Consider the following 27,329-nt stretch of genomic DNA (forward strand, 5'->3'; position numbering starts at 1 on the left):
GATCACGCCCCGACCCCCACAGCACAAGGCCGCTGCCTCGCGATGGATCCCTGCACACACTCCTTATGACCAGCTATTGATCTCCGCTTCTTAGCCCAATATAAATGCACACACGCCCTCCCAGTGAATGCTGACCGCTCCAATCCAAAGCACACAGTCCATTCTTACTAATACTAACACTGACATCTGCTTGTCTCCATTGTGAAGCCACCACAGCGCTCATAAATACAGAGGTCAACTTGGGCTCACAACCAATAGAACTTCTAGCTCAGAGGTCATCGCGCCAATAATGCTGCCATTAAAAAAAAATCTTGGCGGGGTAATTCTAAGGTGGCTTTCACAGAAGGATCGAAAAATATCGCTGACATTTTAAATTGTTTATTGTTATTAGCTTTAAGGTGCAAGGGACGCCAGGTTAGATTTTTGCAAGAAAAACTGGCAAAATAAAAAATAGCAGACTTTAAAGGTTCTGAGCCAGAAGTATTTGGAAGTACAGTATTCATAAGTTCCTTCATATTGGCTGACGCACCGGTTCCAGCGATCGTGTCACTACGCTTCATCGTGGAGTTCGTCTGTGACCGCTCAGATTAGGTTTCACGCCAAACATACCTTTTGGAATTGTGGCCAAGAATTTCACCCTTTGTTTTATTGCACCGTACCATAGTTGCCCTGCAAATGCTTTTAGGAGACTTAAACATGTTGGCAAAATGTTGTGGAGCCTGAATGTTTTTCTTTTGTAAATCGACAAAATAACTTTTGGAATGGCCCAGCCCAAGTCCAGACCTGAATCCAATTGAAACTACGTGGGGGTGATCTGAATAGGACTGCAGAAGACATCTCACACAACCACACAGATTTGGAGCACTTTTGCAAGGATGTGTGGTCAAATAATAAACAAATAATTGATGATGGTCTCATATTAGAAACATATTAGAACAATCGGGTTATTTTAATCAGCATCTGATCTGTTTCTATATCCACTGTACATGTGTAGTATCTTATATAGGAACCCAAACCTAACAGTCAATTAAGAAAGAAAAGATGTGACGAATGATTTGTTTTTAGAACACACAGAGTGAGAAGAGTTAGCAAAGAATCGTGGCTATGTGTCCCGAGGAGTCAATCTATCGGTCTATTGATCAGCCGTCGGACCAATCAGTGAGCGACGCTGTCTATCAGTCAACGATAAGTGCTGCTCTCCAAACAGAGACGTCACACTGCGGCCGAGAAGAGTATCGAAGAGTTGGCCTGAGTTAAGATGAGACAATTGTAAAATGATTAGACACAGCAGGCAGCGGCCTATTAAATCATTTTCTCCCTAGGACGACTCGAGAGTCATCTCTTTGTGCCCTCGTCTTCCCTCCACCCTCTCTCCATTCTTTCGCCCCTCCTCATGGATCAGCTGTGATCTCTTTCTCCTTTCACTCAAATCGGGATTAGGGAGAGAAGGGGGCGGCAGGAGGAGGGGGGGGGGGGGGGGGGGAGAGGGAAAACTGAAACAATATGGAAAGGAGATTAGAAAAGTGGGGGTTTGGGTCATTTGGGGAATTGCAAACTACCTTGTGCTTGGGTAGGTGTCCTAATGACACTGCCTAATTATGGCAAAAATGGAAAAGGGAGGGGTGTTTACTGAGATGCTTACTCAATGGGGGAAAAAAAGAAAGGGAATTAGATAATAGAGGTTGAAGTGGTACGCAAGAGCATGTTGGGCAGCAGGAGATGAAGCGAGGTGCGCAGAAGTTAGGATGCGAGGAGGTGAAAGCAAGGGACCGGGAGGCAGAAATGGGTGGAAAGCGACACGGGCAACGGACGTGAGCGGGCCCCCCGCGCGCTGCATGTTAATTGGAGAACAGGTGTTGGGGCTGGGAGCAGGAGGCTGATTACTGGAACCACAGAAACAGACTACACCCCCCTTCCCACAAGAACACACGCACGCACGCATGAATAATTTAAGGCCCAGGCAGTGACTGTGGGGGGAAAAAAGGTCAGAGTAGGGGTCACTGAGACACATATACAATTGCACATACATTCACATACATAAATAAACGTGAGGTTCCAAAAACACTCGCATGAGAACATACTTCTATTTGTGTGCATGCAAACACTCCCAACATTCACACACTTTTTTTTTTTTTTTTTTAAACCAAGCATGTGGTGCACAGACATCCAGTGGAACGAGAACATGCACATAAGGTGAAATAAAATGGACCACACCAAACTGTCTTGGCTTAGGAGAAATTAACAAGCTCCTAATGGGCTGCTCCCAGAGGAGAGGATTTTGCAAGCTGGTCGAGAGGGAGAGACCCCCACCAGGACGGGATCTTCCCCGTGCGATTAGAAAAGGAGCAGAGGTCAAGGATTCAGTTTAAATCAGCACTTGCAGTCGCACAAAATCCGCAGTGGAAATACTATATAATATATTCGCTGTTCTCCCCGTTCCCCTGTGCCACATCCCATAAACATGCGTGCTAGGTTAATTGAAGACTCTAGATTGCCCGGAGGTGTGAACGTGAGTGCGAATGGTCATTTGTTTATATGTGCCCTGCGATTGGCTGGCGACCAGTTCAGGGTGTACCCAGCCTCCTGCCCGCAGTTGGCTGGGATACGCTCCAGCACGCCCGCGAACCTAGTGAGGATAAAGCGGTGTAGAAAATGGATGGATGGATGGATGGATGGATGAGTCGCTCTCTCCGCAATAGGCTGTGGAGTTACTTAAATTGAGGTTTGAGGCATGTAAGGAGGAAGTGTATATGGGATGGGACATGGAGAGAATAATGCGCAAATGAGAAATGCAGCTGCTCCGAGGCATTCTGGGAACACTGAAAAGACAACAGCCTCGTTTTTCCATGATATGAAAAATATCCTGAGCAGAACTCCTTCGAGACGCACTGTCAACAGGCAGCCAGCTTGAACCGAGAAGGGGAAGAAAAGGGTCCTTGACATAAATGAAGTGAATGCTTTCTCCCCAATTGTTATGAAAGACGGAAGGAGAGGAGGTGCGGCACGCAGGACGGAGAGCCAATGAAAGTCGCATCGATGACATCACAGCCAAAGTATTCACGCTTATGACCATTCATCACTCGGCCGACAGAACCCGTGAAAACTCCAAATCGCTCGGATGCAAAGGCCTTCACACACTCGGATTACTGCGGCGGTTAAAGTGTGATAAGTGGCGCTCAGGGTGAACATTGACTACATGTGTGAGTCTGCACGCAGATATGAAACATACGCATGCTTCTCATGGGATAAATGTCTGTTGGGGAGTGGTGGCGGGGTTTCGGTGCAACTGGTCCTGATAAGGTTGAGAACTGAACAGACAGCCATAACAATACTACCCTCGCTGGACACGTTATGAGGTACACGATGCATCGATCTAATTATCTCCAACGAGGCGCTGTATCAACAGTTTGGATTGGCACTGTAAGGGGAGGTTTAGTACAGAGCACATCTAGCATAAAAACATTTTTGGATGTATTTTTATCTTATCTAATGACCTCTTTAGTGGATCTATTTTTAACCGTCACCGTGCAATAGTCCCCTTGCATTGGCACCATTAACTGGCGTGGCGCAAGGACTGCTTCTAGCATGACCAAGTTGTACGGTATAAACCTGCACGCATGCCCAATTGCTTCATCCAGCCAGTACAGCCAAGCACACCGAGACCAAGCCAGATGAAGTTTTACTGCGTGGAAACGCAACAGTGGTCATATTTACACAAGAGCACAATCTCTCTCTCAATGTGCGAGTAAGTGAGTATGAGTCGGTGCTTTGTGTACGGGTATTGGAGCTCCTTACCTGTCAATGATGACTGGGTCAGAGGGCGTCTCATTTCGGTTGCCGCAACTCTTCTTCTCACAACAGCGGCTGAGTGGGCAATTAAAGGGACAGAAAAGACAACAAGGGGGAAAAGTCAGCCAGGAAAATAAGCAATTTAAACAGGAGGAGCCCTCATTTGTCCGCAGGCCTGGACTCTGCAGTCCACCAACATCCAGCAGCACACAAAGGAGGCATGAGAGGGGAGGGCGGCGGGGCGGACAAAAGAATAGAAGAGGAAGAAAAGGTACAACAACACACCCTACAAACAGTGAGAGACCATTCAAAAGTGAAAAGGCAGCCAGCCAATCTGTCACATTGATTCCGAAATCAAATTCAACCCCCACGCGCGCCCGCCCGCCCGCCCGCCCGCCCGCCCGCGCACGCACGCACGCACACACACACGACCATTCGTCAGCAGTCCTGTCCGAGGAGCCTGCTGGTCACCCCCCCCCGCCTCCAAGTCCCCTTCACTGCATAACAAAAGTGCCCCCACCCCTTACCATCTGCCACCCCTACACCTCGCCTCACCCCTCTCGTGTCCCAGCTTGGCCCTGCCCTGCCCCCTACGCCCCCCTGTCAGACGGCCTCACTCCCCAGCTGTGACGCTTGCCCTCTGCCTCTTCGGCTCCGTTATTAGCCAGCTGTGAGTCACATTCGGGCATCTGCTGGCTACACAATGGCACAGCCCGCTCCATCGCAGCCCCCCCCCCCCCCCATCCTTTCCCTGCTGCTGCTGCCCTCCAACTCTGGGTCACCGGCCCACTCATCCCTCCTCTTCCTCTTCCTGCACACACCCGTGTTTACCCATTTACCTTCATAAAGCACACTATTATTATATTATCATCATCGGTGATATGCAGCACATGGGGTCTTCAAAGCCCCTTCAAAATGTGTCACTCGTCGCACGTTAACAAAGTTCAAACATGCTGTCTCAGCTCATTCCTGGAGTGTCAGTTGGATGAAGGAATTGTAATACTTTAGCGCTTCTGCTTACGTCAGCTGTCGTCTTTGTGCGTACAACCAATACACTGGTTGGCGACACACTATAGTTAAATTGGGATGGATTGTTATTATTATTATTGTTATTACAAGGCTACATTTGTTGACAGCGTGTGGAAAAATACAGTAGAAGTCCGAACGATGACAAGGGAAATCTTGTTTTTGGACAGGTTGGACGATTCAAGATTGTGACTGTCATACACGACTTTGTGCGAACATCTTTATGCTTTCTTTACCTTTCTCAGCATAAAGAATTGATGAAAATGCTCTGGATCATGCAAGGGTTACCATGATTCTTTAGAATATTGCCAACGAGCTGTACATTGTTTCGACAAGATCCGACAAAAGATTCATGTTCACATTGTAAAGAATATTTCCTTAATATGCCTGAACACAACTCATTACAGACTTTGCCATTTTCTTATAACTTTGTCAGCCAGAGAATTTCTATTCAACAACTACAAATAATAATAATAATAATAAGTAGAAGTATTTTACAGTACTACTGCAGTGGGTAAGAAGTTGAGAAATGTGCAAATACTGTGCACAGTATAACATTGAAAAAAATGTGTGCAAATTGTTATTATGGGGAAGTGGGAAAAGTTACGGATAAGTGTTCAGTATTACGGCAAAATATATCTCTAGATTTTTGCTTTAATAAGATGTTTTGCCGTAACTTTCACAGGGCCTGCCACGACCCTCAAAACATTGGAACACCAAAGGGCCCAAAAACTTCAGATTATTCTGAAAGCGTGTGCGTCCAGGACGAACGTGTACATCACCCACCTGCACATGACCTCATGCGTAAGCAGAACTCTGCACATTTCTGGATTCTTGTTTTGGCCCTCGTACGATATCGGCTGCAAGGGGGGGTTGGGGGGGGGGGGGGGGGGTGAAAGTCAACAGGATATGTCAGTTGCATGTAAAATGATTTCATTCCCATTTCCTCAAAAGCCGATTTCCATCAGGAGAGCCGAGCTCACCGACCTGTTTTGTGACTGAGTCGATAAGTCGTGCGTAAAGATCTTGCTCCGTACGGACCCCTGCACAAAAAGAGCAGATGTTTAGTTTTCATATCTTAGCATGACAGACCTCTTTTACTAATCGGTGTTAATTTATTTTATTTTTTTTAAGTATGATACAAGGGATGAATCTACAAAATATTATCACTCAGGACCGCCAATTTTTCGTTTTATGGATTCAACATGTTCACAGGAAGACAACCTGCAATTATTTTATTTTAAATTTGAATTTGTTCAATGCACTTGTTTCAATGTAGCCTACTTCAGATGACAAAATATACAGCTCCCCCCCCCCCCCCCCTTGATCCCAAGTGTACAAAAACAATTAGGAAAAGTCTTTCAGTTGAAAATATAATGAAATGGAAATTGAGTAGGGGAATCAAATCAGCTCCACAAACGCATTGATAATCTGCGCACCACCAGATAATAAATGAAAACGTATTCAGTTGACCCAAAACAGTAATATACAACTCTTCAATTATTGTACTGGGGATAGTTAGAAATAAAAGATTTATGATCTAAATCTTATCCCCCAAAGTCAACCCCTCAGTAGAAAAAAAACAAAACAAAACTGAACTCCTTCCAAGCAACATGGGGAAATACGATTGGCATGCACCTCATATTTTCTCTCTGATGGTTTCTGAGGGGATTGGAAGTTATTTCATGTTTGATGATTATTAGTTGTTTTCTGTTTGAGGACAGAATTTACAGCCGCGCACGTACAATTTATCAACGACGACGACATATTCCCAAGACTCGTCTGCGCAACGACTAGTCTGCACACCAACAGGTAGAACAACAACAACCAGCTTGATCACTTTAATTGGAGTCCAAAGAGAGTTTCCACTGTTGCTTGTTTAAAAAAAATATATATATATATATCACAGAGATGAAAAAGAGGTGTAATCAACTGTTTCTTGGGGAAAGTTTTTTTTTTTTTTTTTTTTTTATCCAGTATATTTAGGCAACTTTGGAGTGTATTGCTTTTTGAAATGTGTTCCCCTCATCAAAGTCCCTATTGAGATGCCTTTGATATCGCAAGGGGGAAGGGAATGAAGAGGAAGGGCTCTTGATGTGTGTGTGAGTGCGTGCGCGCGCGCGTGTACAAAGGGGATGCTGGAGAACATGTCTTTTATCTTCTCTCCCATGGGTGCCACTGCGATGGCAGAGTAGGAGCAGCGGTTGCTCATGGGAACCAAATTTCCGTGCGTATCCCTAACGTGATGTGGGAATCACAATTCGGGGTCGCGGTTGTGGCGGCGGTTGCAATTGCTGATCTCGGGGTTCTGGCGGGTTCTGGGATGGCAACGTGAACGTGGACGATACACAGGTACGGCTTTTGTAGCCTTTCATTTTGTACATATATATATTTGGTCGTGGAAAAGGTACACCAGGGTTAACCTGAGTGCCAATGAGGCCTTAAATGACTAAAGAGTCGACTATAATGTGATGGAATTTGAGTCGAAGTCAATAAATCGATGAAGTCATTGATGTATATATTTTTTTTAATTGGCACAACAGCTGGCCCCTTCATTTTTTTGTGCCGCGGACCGGTTTCACGTAAAAAAAAACAAAAAAACATACAGTATCTCGACTGACCGGCGTAACAACGAATGAAGATAAATGATTCAAAATACAACTCCCCATTACGCTGACTGTAGTTGCTGTAATTAGACTCCTGCACCTTTTTTTTTTTTTTCCTCTCTTCAACGAGCGCACCGCTTTCTTCTATTCCACAGCTGAGCGTGTTCTTTGACAGGACTGTAGCAGCCAGGCTCCAGAAAATTAAGCATTTCTTTGCTTCACTGTTTCTATTTCGCTTGTGCTTTTATTGCAGTTGCGGACGGAAGTGACCGTGCTTCCTGTCTCCTTTTTGTGGCCGTATGCCACCAAAGTGTTACCACACGGCGTTGTGCAGCAAAGCGACATAGTGCGAGTGTCGCAATGTCGGTCGGTGCGTGCTGCGATATGAATAAAGTTCTCGTTATCGCACAGTTGTTGCCTATCGCCGCCATATTATAGAATATTTGACGACTAGCGGAGATGGGAATACGCAAAGCTAGCGAGGCTGTCCGCTATTCTCATTGACGACCATTTTGTTTTCAGACGCTCTGACTCGCGCAGACGTTTGAAGAATGCGCTGGGCTGACATTTTTCTTCTCCACGGTTAGTTGTGAGTCCGGCGACGGCCGCAGACAGCTAAGTTGTTAATACTCTGTAAATTGGCCGACTGGAAAACAAGGTGCCATTAGCGATTAGTCCACTTCAAGCTTTAAACATTGATGCGGAGAAGTCGACCCATCCATTAGTAGTCGACCGATCGGTTCTACCCCTAGACCCAAAAACTAGAAATGCGCGGTACGAGAGTGTAGAATGGGTCCACTGGCTTGTCAGTGAGGTTGTAACCTCAAAGGTGTTCATTTAGGAGCAGATTTTTTGGCAAATTTGAAGCAACTTGGCCGGTTAGTCTAATTAGTGAGCTTCTGGGTGTGAGTTGTGGTCAGTGTTGATAAGATGATTTGGGGAAAAAAGTTAGTTACAATTACAAGTTACTCTTTTGAAAATGGAGTAGTTGTGTAACTTACAATTACTTTGTCAAAGTAACATGACTAATTACATTTGGAGGATTATTCTGAATTTTGAATGAATGCATCAACAGGGCCCTTTGGCCGTTTCCTCTGAAAAACTGGATTAAAACCATACATCATCATTTTGAGATGAACCACATATTTTTTTTCTTCACGAAAATAATAAACTGTTAACAAAACATGATGAAATGTGAACAATCATTTAAAAAATGTGTTTGTTGCTTTATGTGGACAGAATGTGGAAAACACGATACCATGTTGACCTAATGACAACTGTGAACAATTTATACAATATCACTTCATATGACAACCCAGATAAGTGAAGGTTCCATCAAAAAGTCCCAAACATTAATGATGAAACTGTTAAAAAGTAAAAATGTTCTTTTATTTGTTCAACAGTGTAACTATGAGGCTAACCTTTTCAAAATCTCAAACTAATAGATTGCGCCACAGGGTGGCACTTTGAGCTTTGGCTCCCGACTTGAAAAACTCCTACATTTTTTTTTTTTTTTTTTTTTTTTTTTTGGTCACAGGGATATTATAGCCTGCAGGTTTGTGTTATAGGAAGCCTTGAAACTGTTAGATGCATTTCGGGACTGAACTTGTATTTGGTCCTACCGGTGCAAATGTCTTACTCGGAGAAAAAAAGTCACTTGGGTTGATATAGATGAAGAGTGCAATCATTTGTCACTGGGCCGGCATTCTCATGGGTGCAGCTTTAGGACCTTTGATGCTTGCGCCTTTGAAACTTTGGGAAGTGGAGTACATGATCGTGTATCTTGTACCTCGAGGGACAGAAATTGGCTGCTGCTGTACTTCCATTGCTGACAGTTGACTGTCAGCGCCCCCCTGTTTAAACATCCCCATCTGATCAATTTCAAGCTCTGCGTTCACGTCCTCTTACCGTTGCTGTAGAGGAGCTGGAGCTTGTAGTGAGTGCCGTTGTTGGTCTTTTCTCCCGTCTGCTCCTTGGAAACATACGCACACAGCCGCATGACACAGAGCATGCAGTTAAGCACGTTAGGGACACCGTTAAACACAAAGCCAATCTCTCCAAATCCCGCAGTTCGACCTTCTCCGCCGTCGGGATCACAGGCCTGAACTGGCGCGAGCGCGCGTTGTTGGCACGAGCTCGCCGCTTAACCTCGGGTCACTTCGAGATCGGGCGCGGGAGAAGTTTGGAGCGCTACGAGTGCGTTTGACCAGCGTGCACGTAAGAATGAGCGGCGGTCGACCTTGACGGGAAAACTATCCTTGGACTCCCCTGCGGCCCCCGCCTCCTCCCGCTCGTTTCTTTCTCGTCTTCTACCTCTACTGGTCTTTCTAAGTGGTCTCAAAGGAATGCTCTCTGGTCCAATAACCCAGGAGGAATCTCAGAGATGAGAGCAAGGGGAGAAGAACGAGAAGGCTGGGGGAGCAGAGCAACTGGCAAGAAGAAGAAGAGGGCAAATTAAGATGCATGAAGATAAGTTGGCATAGTGGAGTCCAAAGTCCAATTTGTAATATCAGGAGATAGATTTGACGCCTGGCTTTGTAGGTTTGATCAATATAAACAGAAGGCCGTTTAGTTTGTCATGCCATCGCTCTACCTCTGCATAATTACAAAGCCAAAACAGATGCCAGGGTAACCATGCAGAAAATGAACCCACTGGCACACCCTGACAGCTTTCAACCCTGGCATGAACACACGCACACACAGCATCCCTGGCATTTCAAGCAAACTTGACTTGACAAGATCTTGGTCTGTCAACGGTGGACACGAGGCCACGGTCCATTTCTAATTTCCTCCACTCGCATGTCCCACTTGCCCAAGCTGAGGAATTCACCCCCCCCCCCCCCCCCCCTCCCCACCCATTCCCACCCCGCAACGCCCCTTACTGCTGTTTTGAGAAGACACTTTGATGATTAGCTCTCGATGGATAACTCAACAGAAGTGGGAATCATTGGCATTTTTGTTTTTTTCACCTTGTAATGAGGCAGGCTGCTAATTAGTCATTAGATATTCTTTTTCAATCGCACATCCTCAGCTCGCTGAGGCTCTACAGAGCTCGCGTAAGCACGAAGCCGTCAGCTGATGATCAAGAGCAGCAACTGGATGTGTTTTCTTGTCGCAAATCGGACTCGGTTTACTTGAAGAGTGAGGCCCCTCACACACCTTGTCGTGCTCCACAAAGTCCACAAAGGCCGTCCTCTCCACTTCCACGGGCTGCCCGTGTCTGTCGTAGAGCGCCAGCACGAAGTGGAAGAAGTTGGACTTGCGCAGGTTGGAAGGAGGCTGCTTCTCGAAGTGAGCTCTGGACAGGGCCACGCCACTGCGGGAGGAGGGGGGACACGCAGGTGCACGCCATTAGACGGCCACGTGACGTCGTGTGACACCGCACGTGGTCTTCAGGTGAAACAAATTACACGTGTGCTTCACAATCAAATAAAACCACCCGTGGTTCCTTATATTGCTTAAAATACACCCCACAAAATTGTGTTGAATACAAACTATTATTTCCATATAGAAGTTTCCTTCAATATGCATAGCAAATTGCTACTAATATTATATCTTGTTATCATCAAATGGTTTTCCAACTTTTTGAATGCACGTTCTTTCCAAATCAAAGTTTTTAAAGTTCATCAAGACGACTTTGCAGCGCTCACAAATTGGATTTTTCCAAGTGCTGCTGAAACATATTAAATAATAAAACATTTATTATTATTAACATTACTGATAATTGAAACGAATTGATTAATAAAATACTGCCAAACAGAGGTGAGCAAAACTGCACACTTAATGTATTTTGGATTTAAATTCCACACAACGACGTTTTCTTTCATGCAACATTTTACACACTCTATTGGGAGTTTGTTTTAATTAAACAAAAGATCAAATCAAATTGTAACCAATGAAACCGTTTTTTCAATGTATTGTGCATTACATCAAATCGGTGTTCATCTCTTTTCTTCAGCCCAATTGACTTATTTTGAAACTGTCGCTTGTTTTTTTTTTTTCCCCCTCTAAACTTTTCAAACATGGCAAGAAGACGCACAGAATTCTTTTTTAGACCATTAAAATGAGAAATGGGAACATTTCTTGCGAATCCAAAATGTTGTTGCTGTTTTTTTTTTGTTTTGTTTGTTTTTTAACTGAGGACTTTTATTTTTTATATTTAAAAAAAATGGGTGCGTTCCAGTAAAGAAGTTCCCAAAACATTTAGTATTTCGTTTTCCAATTTGTGCAGTTGACTTTAGGTTCCCTGCGACATTAAAAAATCAAACAATTCCGCTACATGTGCACATTGCCCATAAAATCGCTTATCATTATTTTGACAATATTTTGTGTGTTTTAGATTTTATACATATATATTCTGTGTATATATTTTTTTTTTTATTGGGGCTTTTTGCTCGTGACTTATGAGTCCGATTTTGCAACAGGTTTGCAACGCTTTTCACAAGAAAGCAATTCTGGCACTTTTGACAAGTTTGACAACAACAAAAAAACAAAAAACAAATATGATAATAATAATGCAGGCAGTCTGAATGGCAGATGACGGTCGGTACCTTTGCGCGGCGACGTTGGCGTCCACCACGCCGACATTTCGCACCCAAGAGCGGACCGGATCCATCTCCTCTCCAAGACTTCGCTCTTTTAATCCGCTCACTTCTCGCATCAAATGCTCCTGGATGCCGAACATTTAAGACGTGTCCTGAGTGGTGCAAGGGCGCACTTTTTGAAAGACCCAAAAGTCAAAACACTTAAGCAAACACACCCCCCCCCCCCCCTCCCGCCCCCTCCAGGGCGCAGAAAAGAAAAAAGAAAGGAGCTCTGGTGAGCTGGTGTTGCTGATGAAGTGAGATGTTTTGGAGTTTGTCTCGGTGTGAATCCACGCGCACTTGCGTTCAAAGGTGGAAAGATGTGACTAAATAGATCCCGTCGCAATTGTCAATCATGGTCCGACGAGCCGAGCGCCGGCAATCATCATCTGCTCGGTGCAACTCGCAAGATTGTGTGCAAGTCTGAAGCATGAATGAGGATGCGGCGTGGAGGAGGCGGGGCCTCGCTGCCATATGTTGCGGCGGGCGCTCCCATTGGTGCGAGGTGCGTCCCGTCGTTTGGACCGCGGCCACATTCGGCATCCACTCCGAGAGGCCGACACCAACTTTTCACACTGCAAAACACCTCCTGGCTCATCATCGAGCGTTTCCCGCATCTGTAGGCGTGTAGGAAACACACTTTTCTGCCTAATATCGCCAAATGATCTTTGTATCGGCTTATGCGTGTTTTTTTTTTTTTTTTTTTTTTTTTCTTCAAACCACTTGGCGCATCCAGTTTTGGTTTTGCGACATTACAGCGAGCGTTGGACGTGCAATCAAGGTTCGGCACGCTCATCCGGGGTGCAAAATGACCTCTTAACACTCCTCACACGTCCCACATTGAGATCAGAACCTGATGGAAAGATGTCCAAAAAGTCTTGCTACATGTATCTCGGATAAGTGATATAAGCCAACAAACGCCAATAAAATAACAACACGTCTTATATGTTACATTTCCTCCTTTTTTCGCCCAATACCAGCCTGATTGCGTCACCCTCAGCCTATTCTAAGTAGCCGAGACAATGTCACAATGACAGTGTAAATCTCCCCCTGCACCATCTGCCGGCAGCAGCGGGACAAAGTCAGATGTTCCCCCCCAATTATGAGGGCCGTCCCGGGGAGTCGCGCTGCCTCCACCCCCAACCAACCCCCCCATCACCCCCCCAACACCTCCAGCCTGCGGCAATGTCGCCTTGTCCCCCGCACACTTCCCCTCACTAGATCGGCAGCTCCACCACAAAGTCTGCGCACTGTTGGGACATTCCTTCACTCGCTGTTTACTAACACGTGATGGAAAAGGAAAGTGCTCCGTTGCATTTCACAGATCCCAAAGAAAAGAAAAGTTGTTTTAATCACCCTTTTCACAATAGCCATTTTTTTTTTTTTTTTACTTTTATTAACTGTGACATTAATTAGGGGGTCCATTCCATTTAAGTTTTGCACACACAAAAAAAATTGGATCCCTGCAACTTTTTTGCATTTGCTATTTGGCATTTTCGATTTCAGGAGGAAGCAGTTTCAAACTCAAACATTCATTTGAACTAGGACGACCGGCAGTGGAATAAAGAAATATTGTGATTTCTCTCAGCCAATCTGCAAATAAATACATAATAATCATCACTATCATCATACTCATAAACATCATAATGTCATCAGCATCATTAGTAGTTGTGGTAGCAGTAGGTGTTTTTCTTTCAAACTTGGTAGGCATAATTAATATGTAAATATTATTATTATTGTTAATTGATATTTATTTCATTTTTAGAATGACAGTACATATAATAACAGAGTATCGTTATTATATATTGTAATAGCCAAATAATATTGACTGACGTTTTTGAAAGTAACAAGGAAAGTCTTGTAACATTCTACAATTCTGTTGCTCCAATTTTTTATTTCCAAGTGTTGCCACGAGTGTCTTTTTCTGGTTCTTTTTCACCACATGTTAAATGTGTAACTACTGTCCGTATCGGACAAATAAATAAATCCAAATAAAATAATACATTAAAGTGTACTGTATAGTCTAACGGAAGATGGCAGTACAGTAAATACAACTTTTGACAAATTGTCATCAAGACTGATGCGTTCTCTCATTGTATTATAATAAATAGAGCCAAAGGTTGAGAGTGTGGCCTGGTTCATGCACACAACGACCATGTTGTGGACCTAAACAGCTCATCGACCTAAACTGATTAGTCAGTAGGAGGAGAAAATGTTGAGGACTAAACTTTGGTTGTACTTCCTGCACCAGATATCCTCCGTTTGGATGCAAAGAGTCATGATCCTTTCCTGTCCATCCTTTCATCCGTCCATCCATTTTCAATAGCACTTGCCATCGTTAGGGTCACATGAAGGGGAACTGGAGCCTTTGTGCAAAAAAAGGCAGGGTAAACAACCACTCACACTCACATTCACACCTATGGACAATTTACAGTCTTCAATTGACAATGTTTTTGAAATGTGGGCTATCGCAAGGAAAACGTGCAAACTTCGCACAGGAAGGCCACAGCGGAGATTCAAACCTCACAACTGTGAGGGGGATGTGTTAACAGTGAGGCAAGTTCAATGGTGCAGTGGTGTACGTTTTGTAATACATTGTGTCAAAAAATGTAGCAATTCATTGACAACTAATCGATCATCAAATGATTCGACGGCTATTCCGAGCATCGATTGATCATTTCGAGCCATTGTTCAACTTGACATTGTCTCAATCCTCTGATTTCAGCCTTTCAAAAGTAAACTGAGTAACTGATTTCTGTAGTCCTCCGGAAAAAGACGGCTGATTATACAACCCCAATTCAAATGAAGTTGGGACGTTGTGTTCAACATCAATAAAAACAGAATACAATGATTTGCAAATCATGTTCGACCTATATTTAATTGAATACACTACAAAGACAAGATAGTTCATGTTCAAGCTGATAAACTTGATTGTTTTTAGCAAATAATCATTAACTTGGAATTTTGTGGCTGCAAAAAAGCTGGGACAGGTGGCAAAAAAGAGGGAGAAAGTTGAGGAATGCTCATCGAACACCTGTTTGGAACATCCCACAGGTGTAAAATTTTGTTGTATGTGATGCCGCTCAGTGTGTTAGAGTAGCAGTTTGTTGAGTGTTTAGAAACGGGCTAATTGGGAACAGGAGCTTCCCTGAATTGCTCAGTCATTCACAAGCAAAGATGGGGCGAGGTTCACCTCTTTGTGAACAAGTGTGTGAGAAAAGAGTCCAACAGTTTAGGTTTGGTTTTGTTCCATCATCAAACAATAGCGAATAAAAAGTAGTTTTAGCCGTTTATTTGATTAATCAATGGAATAAACAATGGAATAGTCCATTTAAAAATATCCGATAGTGACAGCCCTATTTTGTACCTAGGCTAGGCTCGATCGAGGGAGAGCGAGGGGGAGAGAGAGAATCTGTGTGTGTGTGTGTTAGAAGTTGAAGTGATTCGTCAACTAGTCGATGAGTTGACTTTACTACTTGTCAGCGACGTTTAAAGCTGAAGTCGACTCATCTCTAATCACGTTTTTCAAGTCTTCCAGTCTGCCCAATTACAGCGGACATTCATTCATTACTTAAGTAATGGATCAATTAAAATGTATTGCACATAGAAGGCAAATAAAAAATCACCTATATAAACATTTGAAAACAAAACAGTTCTTAAAGAAATGTAAATTTATTGAACTTAAAAGTTAAATACAACTGAACTGTACTGGGGCAGTGATTCATTTGCATACCACTAGAGGGAGCCTGTGTACCACTTGTACCACACTCAAATGTTACAAATTTCATATCATGTTATTACTATTGCCATAATGAGTTTCCCGGCGGCCCACGCTTTACATGAGGTGATCCTCATGTATTTAAATCGTAAAATTAAACTGAACAGTTGAGATGAAAATCCAAAAATATGATCACAGATTTTTAAAGACATTAAAACAATGGGGGAACGCTAATTATTAATGAGAAACACTCTTTCTCATGTTTTAAAAGAGAAGGCTTGTCAAAGGTGGTCAACGTGCAGCACTACTCAGTCCTGACTGGATTTAGGAAAGTAAACCTCCACAGGTTGTGGCGCTGCCTACTTTCATTTACCTTGTATATTAGCGCCACCCAGTGGTCAATAGAAGAACACATCTTCGACAATATTTGTCAACCAACCGAGAGGAAGGACTAAAGCAGAAGGGTGGCCTTTTTGTGGTTTTGAGAGGACTGCGGGTGTAAAGTCAAACTCGAGATAATTTCGCTGTATGCAAAACTGTACCACCACCCAAAAGTCTTAGTCAAACATATCATTGTGGTCTCGAGCAGTTTAAATCAATGTTGCAGGGGCTTGCCTGCACGAAAATGAATTTTGGTTGCTGCTGTTGTTGTCTTATCTCGGGCCCAAGACTGACAAGTGCCCTAAATAACACAATTTGAAATTTGCAGCATTGCGTGGAGGGGCCCAAAGTGATTTTTTTTTACAGGGCCCCGCCACGCAATAATAATAATAATGATATTAATAATAATAATGTTTATAATCTCTCATATGCAAAAACTGCACTAGGTTGTTGTTTTTTTATTTGTGTGCGTGTGTGTGTGTGTGTGTGCGTGCGTGGGTTCGTCCTTTTATTTCTAAACTTGATGCAATACCTTTGGTGTGTGGGATTTTTTTTGATTCATCAATCAGCCAATTCGGCCCAAAACAATAATAATTTCTGTTATCTTTCTTAATAGCTCACTATGATTTATCATGCAAAGGTCAGGCACCTTCTTTATTCACAGATTTATGTGTCATTCATGTATTCAATTAAATTATGATAATAAATCGGAAAAGGATGACCTCTATTTCAGATGGTCCGACCGACATCGTTCAGGAAGAGGGATGAGGAATTGGTATTTAAAAAGAGAAATATTTATTTTCAAAGAAGGAGAATATCACATAGGAGATGTGAGATGTGATTGTGATACTACAAGTGTAACATTTGTGCACTCACTGAATGATGAATGAAGCATAAAGGGGAAATGAAACATTTTTTTTCTAAAATTTGGGTTATACATGATCGAATGATAGCAGATCCACCTTTCCAGTTGCAAACAGGTTGCTGTTGTTTTTTTTTTTTGAGGAAGTAACAGCGCATTAGAGGGTGAAGTTGATCCCTTGTGTGTGGGCACGTTTTTTTAAATATCAGCTTCACTCCTCAGTAAAGAGCAAATGCCCAGAGAAGTAGCTGTCTTTGGTCATACCATTGCCACCGTAGTTAGCCACAAGCCATATCTTGTCTCCCTCTTTCAGCTTTATATATGTGCTTCCGCTGGCCGAGAGGTAACCTTCCTGCCTAGTGGTGAACGAATGCAAAATCTTCTCTCCGTTACGCATCAGATCCACGCTGGCGGAGCGCTCATAGATGGTGCAGTAGAACTGGAATTCGTACACCCCCGGATATATGCAAGTAAATATGCCTGTGTTGGTGTCGTAGCTGCTCTGCCCGTTGTAGATGACCTCGCGGAAGGGGATAGGAACACCGGGTCTGGGGAAATTATCGCTCAATTGTACAGAGAAGGCCACTCTCTGATTATAGCCTCCGGAGGGACCTGGAGGTCCTGGAAAAGAAATAACATAAGGAACAGGACTTTGCCACTGTGCGCTTTGAATGATACTGGATTTACCAGGAGGTCCGGAGGGTCCGGGGGGTCCAGGGGGTCCACGAGGTTCATCTATTCCACCGTATGGGGGTGACGAGATACCTGGAATGAATTAATGGGTGACAGCAGTTAGCCAAAATACAATCTTGAGTAAATTATTTTGAACGCAAGAACTATTTAAATAGCTCAACACAGCTGATATGACAAAAAGATTTTGCCTACAGTAATATAGTTTGTACGGTTTGCAAATAGGCGGCACGGTGGCCGACTGGTTAGAGCGTCAGCCTCACAGTTCTGAGGTGCGGGGTTCAATCCCCGTCCCCGCCTGTGTGGAGTTTGCATGTTCTCCGGTACTCCGGTTTCCTCCCACATCCCAAAAACATGCATGAATTGGAGACTCTAAATTGCCCGTAGGCATGACTGTGAGTGCGAATGGTTGTTTGTTCCTATGTGCCCTGCGATTGGCTGGCAACCAGTTCAGGGTGTACCCCGCCTCCTGCCCGATGACAGCTGGGATAGGCTCCAGCACGCCCGCGACCCGAGTGAGGAGAAGCGGCTCAGAAAATGGATGGATGGATGGATGGATGGGTTTGCAAATAAATTTACAGTTGGGAGTTGTATATGTTCATGAAGAAATGTGTGCTGCGCATACCTTGAGTGGGCTTGGTTGTGCCTGACATGGGTTCGTAAAATCCATATGCTAGAACACATAAAACAGTGAAGTCAATCATTTCAAAAGACCAAGACAAATGGCACTATCTTTCGAAAGATTTCATTTGAGGGACTCACGGGTGTCCATCCATGGAGTGAGGTCAAACTCTGGGATGTCACTGCAATCGGTGTAACCGTTGCCTCGTGGCCGAAACAGGAAAGGTTTGTCTGGAATTTCAGTGATACCGGTGTTGTCGCAGATAATGCGGGATACTGATGTCCTCATCAGAGACGCCCTCTGGGACTTTGTGAAGACTCCTTCGTTCTCCCACCAAAATCTGGAAAGAAGATTTTGTCATTGAGTTGGTATTTGGGAGCATCTTAAAGACAGTGATTTGTTCTCATGTCTTTACCGGTCTCCCTCCCTAATCTTTTTAAACTGAATTCCAATCAGGCAGGCAAACAATTCTCCAACTCTTCCTCCTTTCACCAGAGGCTCTGCGATTCCTCCCATCCACACATCAATGTTCTCAGGTGTTCCGTACAGATCCAGAAACTTCTTAGCCAAGTCCGTATTTTTCAGCACGGCAGCCAGCTCCGCCTCATTTTGTGGTTGTGACAGACCACAGAACTTGCGCCACTGGTTATATCCTGAGAACAGGGGTAAATACATCAGAAAAATCCACTCACGAGATTATGAACATGTTGTGTATGCAGGAAGACAGAAACAAATACCCGGGATTCCGTGGTCACGTCCACGCTGCATGTTGAGAGAGCCCAGATCCAGTGCCATCTCAAAAGAGAATTTAAACAGCATGTCTCTCAGCTCGTCGGTCATGATGGAATCTTGGACGTTCAACTTAGCCGGCCGTCCCACAAGGCCTCTCAGGATCGGGTCGATGCCACCTGAAATCATCTGTAGATATAAGAATGTGCAAGGGCGTACGGGAAAAAACAGCTGCGGATGTTGACCATACCTTCAAAGGTAACCCTCCACGGTGTGTTCAAGGCTGTGTGCAACAATGGAGAGGGGTACAACGGGTGATCCTCGTAGTCCGAACTGAGGCGGAAAACAAATGGCTGAATCATCGAGTGGCCATATCGATAGGCAGCTGTTGCGTATACATTGGCGATAGACGGATCTATGAATTTATCATAGCCGGGGTATGTGGAGAGTTTCTTGGCTACAACGTCCGGACCAACTATGTTGCCAATGTAATCCCTGAATGTGATAACCTGCGAGACAACAAAAAAATGTAAAGAGTAGAATTCATCAAACCAGATTATGGTTCATGTGACGGAGGCCCGCTCTAACCTGGAGATATGCTCCCACGATCTTGCGGGCTTCCTGGTAGAGTCGCTCTCCGTTCCACTCGGGATTTAGTCTGGCCAGCGCTCGAGCCAGACGGTTGTGTTCACGGAGGAACAGCGTGTGCAGCGAGGTCAGAACAATATTCTCATTGGAGCGTTCATCACCTTCGAAGTTAACATTAAGTAAGATGGACGCTGCTGCGATGCAGAAACTCCTACGGAGAACATACCGAATCAACTTGTTGGGCCTGCCGCTCACCTGCGAAAAAGCAAAGCACTTCCTCTGCATTTTTGTCGTTCGTGATGCGAGCTCGGGTCGCACACACGTTGGCCATCGCTTTAGTGAAGGGCAGAAGTTCTCGACCTTTGTCGGTAAACTTTTCATTGACCCTCAACAAGCCCTCGTCTGTGCTGAGGTCACGGAGCTCTAGCGCTTCGACTTCATCGGAGCCGTACACCTGACCCGCGTCGATGTAAGATGTGAGCGCGTTCAGCTGTTGTCGTACAGTGGGAGCGCCAAAGATGAAGCCCGTGTTGCCAGATCCGCAAGTCCCTGTTGACCGGAAGAAGGGGATGCACTCTTGGATGCCAAAACGTGGGTCATCCTTGGGAATCTGTTCAGAGTGCGAGCCGCGGTGAGTGTGTTTGTGTGGGCGTGCTTATAACGTGCGAGCCATAGCGTGGTCGACGACTGACCAGGATAGGGAAGCAAGGCTCAGTGCGTTCACAGGTCTCATCGCAGTTGATACCGTTGTTGAATGAACGGATGACCGGAGAAAAAGGCGATAAGGTCTGGTCGTGGTCCGTCCATTGTCCAAAGGAGGGCAGCAGGTGAGAGAAGACTGTGTCGCTCACTACATCGTTGACGGCTGTGGCCAGGAGGCGGTTGGACACCTCTCTCACCTAAAACGATAAAGACTTCATTTCACCAAAAGATGTCCATTTCAATTGTATGCGGTCATTTGGATGTCATCAGTTGGATTCGACGAAGAGGCGAAATAGAATGATCATACCAAAGGAAGAAAGAAGCCATTGATTCTGATGGGGTCCCACCCTCGGGGCAGCGAGATACCGTCCTGATACTCAGCAGGAAGCCAGCGTGCGAACGGTGTGTTTGAGGCTCCCCATCGAGGATTGTGCCTGTAGGTGAGTGGAATTGATCAAGGCCTTCATTGGTGGTGTTCGTTTTGCTAAGTACAAACTAATAAATGCTCAATTAACTGGGAAGTGGCCAATAGCCATGAAACAAAAGCCACCGAAGCCTTACACGTTGTTGCAGACGCCGCTTGCGGTGCGAAAGACGTCAAGGTTGGGGGTTGTCTTGCATGAGGGGATGCGCTGTCGAGGTGAGCAGCCTGTCAGTTCGGAAATGAACTCCAGATCTTCCTCAGACAGCAGATCTACAACAAAGTCATAGCACCAGTGACTGAGAGTATCCACAAACATGTACGCAGTTTGAGTCTCTTTTCTGCCCCTCATTATGAAACGTACACTCACGTACCACCTATGGCTAACGCATGGTATCTTTCCAAAGTATAACATTTTCAAGGATTCGAATGCAGACCCGTTGAGTGTAAACCTAAACGGATGCCCAGCTTTGCAGAGTCCATAATATTGAGTACTGACTAATATTGAGGTATTAGTTTCACTCACCTGTGGCATTGATGGAACGTCTTTGACGTCTTTCTGCCGACCTTTTGATGATATTTAGGGTGACGTCCATATAATCGGCTGATCGGGCCACCTCGCGGGTAATTCCCACAGGTTGCTTGAGAAAGCGCAACACATCCTCAGCTCTGGCTGCATTGCGTCTGATACGATCGAGGCACCTGGAGCGTCAAGAGGTCACATTTACCAGCAGCATGCCTCTTGTTGTTCACAACAGAATTGCAGTAAATTCTTATTCGGTACACAATCTGATGGCACAAGTACGGTGGCCTGGAAGTGCAAAACAATATAACAAATTGTGAAACACTTTTGCATTTCAGAAAACAAATTAAGAAAAGCAGAAACAATTTTACAAAAGACGAAAGACCCGGAAAGGGAACGTCCCATTTCACAGACGTTCTTCGAAATCCCACCCCCTTTCTCGTCAAGGCCCGCCCGACTTCAACATGATTGGCTCCTCCATCGCGGGAAGGGTAGGCTACGCAGATGTAACGAGATGTCCATCCTAAATTTAATTTAAAAAACAAAAAACGAAGAAGTTTATTATGGTTAGGTTTAGGACTAGGGTTGGGGTTAAGGCAGTTTACGATCAGTTAAGGTTCGGATTATGGTGGTTAAGGCTGGCGCACACCGACCACCGCCGCCGCCGACCGAACTATGGCGCAGTCTGCGTGGTTAAGCAACTGTTTCCTTGAGTGGTCGTTCGGTCGGCCACTGGTTTTGACGCGATTAAAAATGATAATCTCCGTTGCACGGCGTCTTCACAGCCTAGGCTACCGTTCCCGTGATGCAGGAGCCAATCGTGTTGAAGTGGGGCGGGGCTTGCCGAGAAAGGGCGTGGGATTTCTAGGAATGTCTGTGAAATGGGACGTTTCCTTTCCGGGTGTTTCGTCTTTTGTAATTTGTTTCGTCTTTTGTAAAAAAGTTTCTGCTTTTGTTCATTTGTTTTCTGAATTGTAAAAGTGTTTGTTGTTTTGCACTTCCAAGCCGCTCTATGCTTTTCTGACATCTTTGTTTGATGGCGTGCGGTGAGCTTTTCCATCCATCCTTCCATCCATTTTCTACCGCTTATCTGAGGTCGGGTCGCGGGGGCAGTAGTTTCAGCAGGGACCCCCAGACTTCCCTTTCCCCAGCCACTTCATCCAGCTCTTCCAGGGGGATCCCGAGGCGTTCCCAGGCCAGCCGAAAGACGTAGTCTCTCCGGCGTGTCCCGGGTCGTCCCCGGGGTCTCTTCCCGGTGGGACGTGCCCGGAACAACTCACTGGGAGATGTCCGGGAGGCATCCGAATCAGATGCCCCAGCCACCTCATCTGGCTCCTCAATGTGGATAAGCAGCGGCTCTACTCTGAGATCCTCCCGGATGGCCGAGCTTCTCACCCGTTCTCTAAGGGAGACCCCGGACACCCTGCGGTGGAAACTCATTTCGGCCACTTGTATCCGGATCCACAGCTCGTGACCATAGGTGAGGGTAGGAACGTAGATCGACCGGTAAATCGTGAGCTTCGCCTTTCGCCTTAGCTCGTCCTTTACCACAACGGACCGATGCGAAGTCCATTTGTTTGATGGCGTGCGGTGAGCTTTTTCTAATGCAAAATCTATTGGGCCTTGGCTCCATGTGGTTGGGAAAGACTGGTCGACATTGCTTTGTCCTCGATGGGGTCACCGGTGAACTTGGAGCCTATCTCAGCTGTACAAACAACCATTAACGCCAAAGGACAATTTAAAGTCTTCAGTTAATTGAAGAAGCTTGTTTTGGGCCTGTGGGAGGAAACCCACGCAAGCATGCACACTCCACACATACAAAACCCGAGTCAAGATTTCCCCCCATATGACCGCAATGTCACCAGACTGTCTGAGATATTTTTATTTAAAGAAATGCTTTCTTTTGTCCCGCTAATGTTGCTTGACATTACAATAAACAATGAAAGTTTGGCGCTGACGTGTCGATAATTTCGTTGCGGCTGGTTAGTGTGCAACATGTTCCGCCTTTAGGACAAAAGTGTATGAACTCACTCTAGTCTTGAATATTCATATGCAGAGTCAACTGTAGTCATGGCATCGTGAACCGCCTTTTCAATGGCGTTCCGGCTCAGATGTTCTAGAAGCAAGCGGGGGGGGGGGGGGGGGGGAATCTCACATCAAAACTAAATCTGTTTCAAATGGCAAACTATATACAATTAAATGCGTGTTAGCAGGCTGCATTTACTTACGGGCATTCAGCTGCCACTGCAGGCAAAGCGCTGCGAGCAGCAGGCACGCACGCCAAAACATCTCTGCTGCATGAGGAGAGGGAGGGGGGGGTGGGTTGGGTTGGAGGAGGGGGGTCAAAATCACATAATTGAAACTAATGCAATGAAATAAAAAAATGAACAGCGCTGATACCTGTAAGGAAGGAGCTCTATAAGAAATCTGTAAATCCGCGGCGGCAGGCAGTGAACAGTCAAGTTGCTCCGCTCGCACCTTTTATAAAGAAAAAAGGTGCGTCACTGCAAACGTATCTCGTCACCAGGAATTTGGAGCATTTTGTTTTCCTTGTTTTGTTTTTGTTTTCCCTCCTTCTTTGTTCCGCCTTGGAGAGCATCCAGGTTCAACCGCTTCAGCGCGTCATTAGGGAAAAAATACACAGTCTAACGTCAACTTATCATAATTATTGCTATAAGACAAAGCCCATGGGGGGAAAAAATAAATAAATCTCTTTTTTTTTTGGCTTACAACATGTTTTTTTCCCCGTTTATTTAGGAATTACTGTTATGATAATGTCTGAAAAGGATCGAATGTTGGGCACGTGGCAAGCGTGCATGCACGACAAAAAAGAAAAACCTGTTGACAAGTAATATGAAAGCTGAGCTTCCCGGAGAAACGTTCGTGAGAAGACGTAATGCTTGATTACCAATATTCTTCCACAGTCGAGCTTCCTCCCACGCACACGCATTTTTGTTTGTTGATTAAAAAAGTAATGTATTATTTCATAAACGCATAAAGCATAAATATTCATTCACAAAATATCACTTGCAGGTATAAATACATTGTGTTCCCGTTCAAAGCTGTTTTCAATTAAAGATGAATTCCCACTTTGACCATATTACATTTTTAATGATTTGAAGTTCTCCAGAAATGTAAATATGCTGACTATTCAAAAGGTATTTGGACAGTGCACTTGTTTTGATGATTTTCTCTTATACATAGCTCTTGCCAATCAAACCAAATCAAATCAAATCAAAATATGATTGAACAGTAGACTTTCATGTGTAAATGAAGTGGTTTCATGAAATAAGCAATCTAGCCCTTTTCATTTCATGTATAGAATATTTACATTTTCAGTGGCTCAGACTGTACATTCTATTATTAGAAAAGTCACAAAAAGTATAAATTATTCAGCTATACAGTTATTGGCCAAAGTTTGTTCAACCTTAAATTTCAAAGAGATGTAGAGTATAGTATTCTTTTTTCTTCCTTTATAAAGATCATGATGCTCAGTTTTGATTGACACTGATGCATCGTTTTATGATTACTAGTTAATAGTTTTTTTTTTTTAAAACAACACATTTAACTTTTGGTTTCGCTACTGCAAAGTCCAATAAACATTGTTAAATAAATACCTCTCAGACTGTGTCCATTAACAGTGAGCTCGCATGTGGTGTACCCAACGAAGTGCCAAAAAGGTTGTTTGGTGTATGTTTTCCTCAACAAATTCTAATTGTGAATACACCATGTGCCCTATTGTGATCTGATGCAAAGCACACAGAAACCTTTACTGCCATCCATCGAATTTAAGTCATCAGATTGAATTGATTAGTGCAAACAGTACAAGCACTTCATATGAGCAATTTTAAAGTCAATCAAGAGGGAGAATATTCTAAAAGGCTCCTTTCAATGATTGGTCCCGCATAAAGGAAGTGGCCGCTTCATCTCATACCGGTGTCTGTCTTACTGTTTGTATTTCCCATTGTGTTTTTCTCAAGTGTCCCCGTCCGTATATTTTGGTATATTTTTTTTCCAACTGAATCCATCTCTGACCGCTATCACGGCACAATTAGAAACCATCAATGTTATGACAAAAACGCACTACAATGACACGCAACTGTGCCACATAATCATCTGGGGCAGTTCAGACTCAATATTGATCTAATAACGTGACAAGAACAAATCAATATGTCACACTGACTAAAGATGCTGATTATAAATGTATTATACAGATTGTGTTTTGCTCGTCAAAGCCGGCTGTAACAGGTTTTGCTCTCACCGACCGATCAGAGGACCAAAACAACTGATATCACCGAGGGCGGCCAGAGCTGTGAGGATGAATTTGAAATCTGAAGCAGGGTTAAATAAACGGTCCCATTGCTAAGAGTTGAAGTAACATTGGCCAATGCTGATGCTGAAGGTCCTGCACGGGCAGATTAGATTGACATGGCAGCACGTTGGGAATAAATTAATCCAATTTCATATACAAGCAAGATTAGAATTTAGGTTGCAAATGTAGGCCAGTGCTTCTGATAAGAGTTTAGGCCTTGCTGGTCACCACTGGTAGAATTGTGCAGTATTTGGTTTCCCCAAAGCGCTATTGATTGACTTGAGCCAGAGGAGGAAGAGATCTTAGCGTGATTGCGCTCTTTTTGAGGTGTTGGGTTTATTTTTATACTCGGATGTGCCTTGATAGGAACCTCAGAAGGCTTTGACTACCTCACAGATCAGGTTGTGCAACATGCTTCGAATGTCAGTCACAGGCTGTCTCTGAAGTGTGGCAAACTGTAGACCGGGTGTGAACAGTACACTACTAATCAAACTCAAAATTAAATATCGTCCCCCAGTTTTTTTTTTATGTTTGATGATTTAGCTGCTGACTGAAAATATCAAGGAGCGCAAGCATGCATGAAGAGCATACCAAAAACAGACCAAATCGAATGGTACAAGCCTTTGCTTTAAGGTAGACTGCGCCACTATGACTTTGACTTTGGGTGTGTCTGTCAGAAGGTACATGTTTGTACATGTGCTCTCCTTTTTATTCTCACAATTCTAATCATCACTTAAGAGCGTGTAAGTCGCTCGGTTACAACAATAAAACATGCGAGGGCCGTATTTTGAATTTCAACAAATGACAAATCGGACACATTGAGATGAGCCCCCAAAATGTGCAAGAATAAAAGTGAGAGGGTTCTTCCGCGGCCCAAAACAAATAGTTGGCAAAAACACAACCGTTGACCGTCGTCCAGGTGACAACGGACTGGACTCCTCTGTTTTCTCCATGGATGGCACCGTGTAGCTCGTTCGGGCTCATCCTGGGCCCCATAGGTGGCCTTTCTGTGACTGGAGTGAATGTCAACCTATAGATGGCATGGTAAAAATGTATTACATCTCAAATGTTTAAAGAAGATCAAGTGTACTAATGTCAAGTCTCAGCGTTGAGTTCCTGGTATTGTATCAGCCATCAGCCATTTACCAGGAAATGGAAGTTATTTGAACGTGAATGCAGTCAGTCCTTCTGTCTGTCTGCTTTTTGCCCTCCGGCACCTGTTGCGGTAAAGTTTTGCTCAACTGCGTACTCATTTTAGCTTTCCAACACCCACACATACTGTACATGTAACAAATCACCACGTAAGCAACACTTCCAAAGATAAGGAAAGACTTTATTACTGGTTACAGGATTTAAAAGGCCTACAATATCGTGAAAAAAGAAGCATTATCGAATAAAACAGATAAGAGAAAAATACTTTATTTTACAAAAAGTCTCTGGGGCTGTTAAAACCGCAACGTTTGTGTTACACAGGATACACTGCTATCTAAAAGTTGGGCATATTCGGCTTCCGGTGAAATTTCAGGATGAACCTAAAATGCCCTATAACCTTTACAGGTCAACTTCATTTGACCTTTGACCGAAACCTTTGAATGCACATGTCCAACTGTTCAATATTTTAGTACTTTTTTGTACAACCTGCTATTCTCTGAAAAGCATTTGAACAGCTAAGTGCGCAATGGCCGCACAGCAAAGTCAAAGGTGTTATTAGAAATACAGTGTTACTTGTTACATTTAATTCCACTATGTGAAAGTACAACCCCAATTCCAATGAAGT

The 27,329-nt window shown here is 44.2% G+C and overlaps 2 protein-coding genes across 6 annotated transcripts in view; both read right to left on the bottom strand.

Moving 5' to 3' along the window:
* Positions 1-12,186, bottom strand: part of ebf2 (EBF transcription factor 2) — a 31,272-nt gene extending 19,086 nt beyond the window's left edge. For 2 of the 4 annotated variants that reach the window (XM_061768459.1, XM_061768457.1), the window contains exons 1-6: positions 11,972-12,186; positions 10,581-10,737; positions 9,330-9,387; positions 5,803-5,858; positions 5,602-5,675; positions 3,796-3,864 (exon numbers count right to left, since the gene is read on the bottom strand). In XM_061768459.1, the coding sequence (XP_061624443.1) occupies positions 3,796-3,864; positions 5,602-5,675; positions 5,803-5,858; positions 9,330-9,387; positions 10,581-10,737; positions 11,972-12,105 (548 nt within the window). In that variant the 5' untranslated portion in view covers positions 12,106-12,186. Of the gene's footprint in view, positions 1-3,795; positions 3,865-5,601; positions 5,676-5,802; positions 5,859-9,329; positions 9,394-10,580; positions 10,738-11,971 lie in introns of all 4 variants that reach the window. The other 2 variants (XM_061768458.1, XM_061768456.1) reach the window with 1 other exon arrangement.
* A 4,689-nt stretch (positions 12,187-16,875) lies between these two features.
* Positions 16,876-23,784, bottom strand: LOC133475508 (eosinophil peroxidase-like). Of its 2 annotated transcripts, none has more exons than XM_061768460.1 (16): positions 23,641-23,784; positions 23,469-23,534; positions 23,272-23,356; positions 21,244-21,419; positions 20,858-20,990; positions 20,604-20,730; positions 20,287-20,493; positions 19,850-20,204; positions 19,595-19,755; positions 19,257-19,515; positions 19,015-19,185; positions 18,693-18,930; positions 18,418-18,617; positions 18,281-18,328; positions 17,653-17,730; positions 16,876-17,586 (listed from the first exon to the last, which is right to left on the bottom strand). In XM_061768460.1, exons 2-16 carry the CDS (start codon positions 23,527-23,529, stop codon positions 17,177-17,179), a joined length of 2,709 nt encoding a protein of 902 aa, XP_061624444.1. In that variant the 5' UTR covers positions 23,530-23,534; positions 23,641-23,784; the 3' UTR covers positions 16,876-17,176. The 2 variants fall into 2 exon arrangements, with proteins under 2 accessions (XP_061624444.1, XP_061624445.1); XM_061768461.1 differs by having other exon boundaries at positions 23,469-23,531; positions 23,641-23,686.
* Positions 23,785-27,329: the final 3,545 nt, after the last annotated feature.

The sequence above is a fragment of the Phyllopteryx taeniolatus genome, chromosome 3, assembly GCF_024500385.1.
Source record: "Phyllopteryx taeniolatus isolate TA_2022b chromosome 3, UOR_Ptae_1.2, whole genome shotgun sequence".
Taxonomy (NCBI): domain Eukaryota; kingdom Metazoa; phylum Chordata; class Actinopteri; order Syngnathiformes; family Syngnathidae; genus Phyllopteryx; species Phyllopteryx taeniolatus.

Coding starts and splice junctions, on each gene's coding strand:
- LOC133475508 (XM_061768460.1), bottom strand. CDS start 23,529: ATGTTTTGGCGTGCGTGCCTGCTGCTCGCAGCGCTTTGCCTGCAGTGG. Junction 19,516..19,594: donor TCGTGGGAGCATATCTCCAG/GTTAGAGCGGGC, acceptor GTTGTCTCGCAG/GTTATCACATTCAGGGATTA. Junction 17,587..17,652: donor CGGACCCTCCGGACCTCCTG/GTAAATCCAGTA, acceptor TTTCTTTTCCAG/GACCTCCAGGTCCCTCCGGA.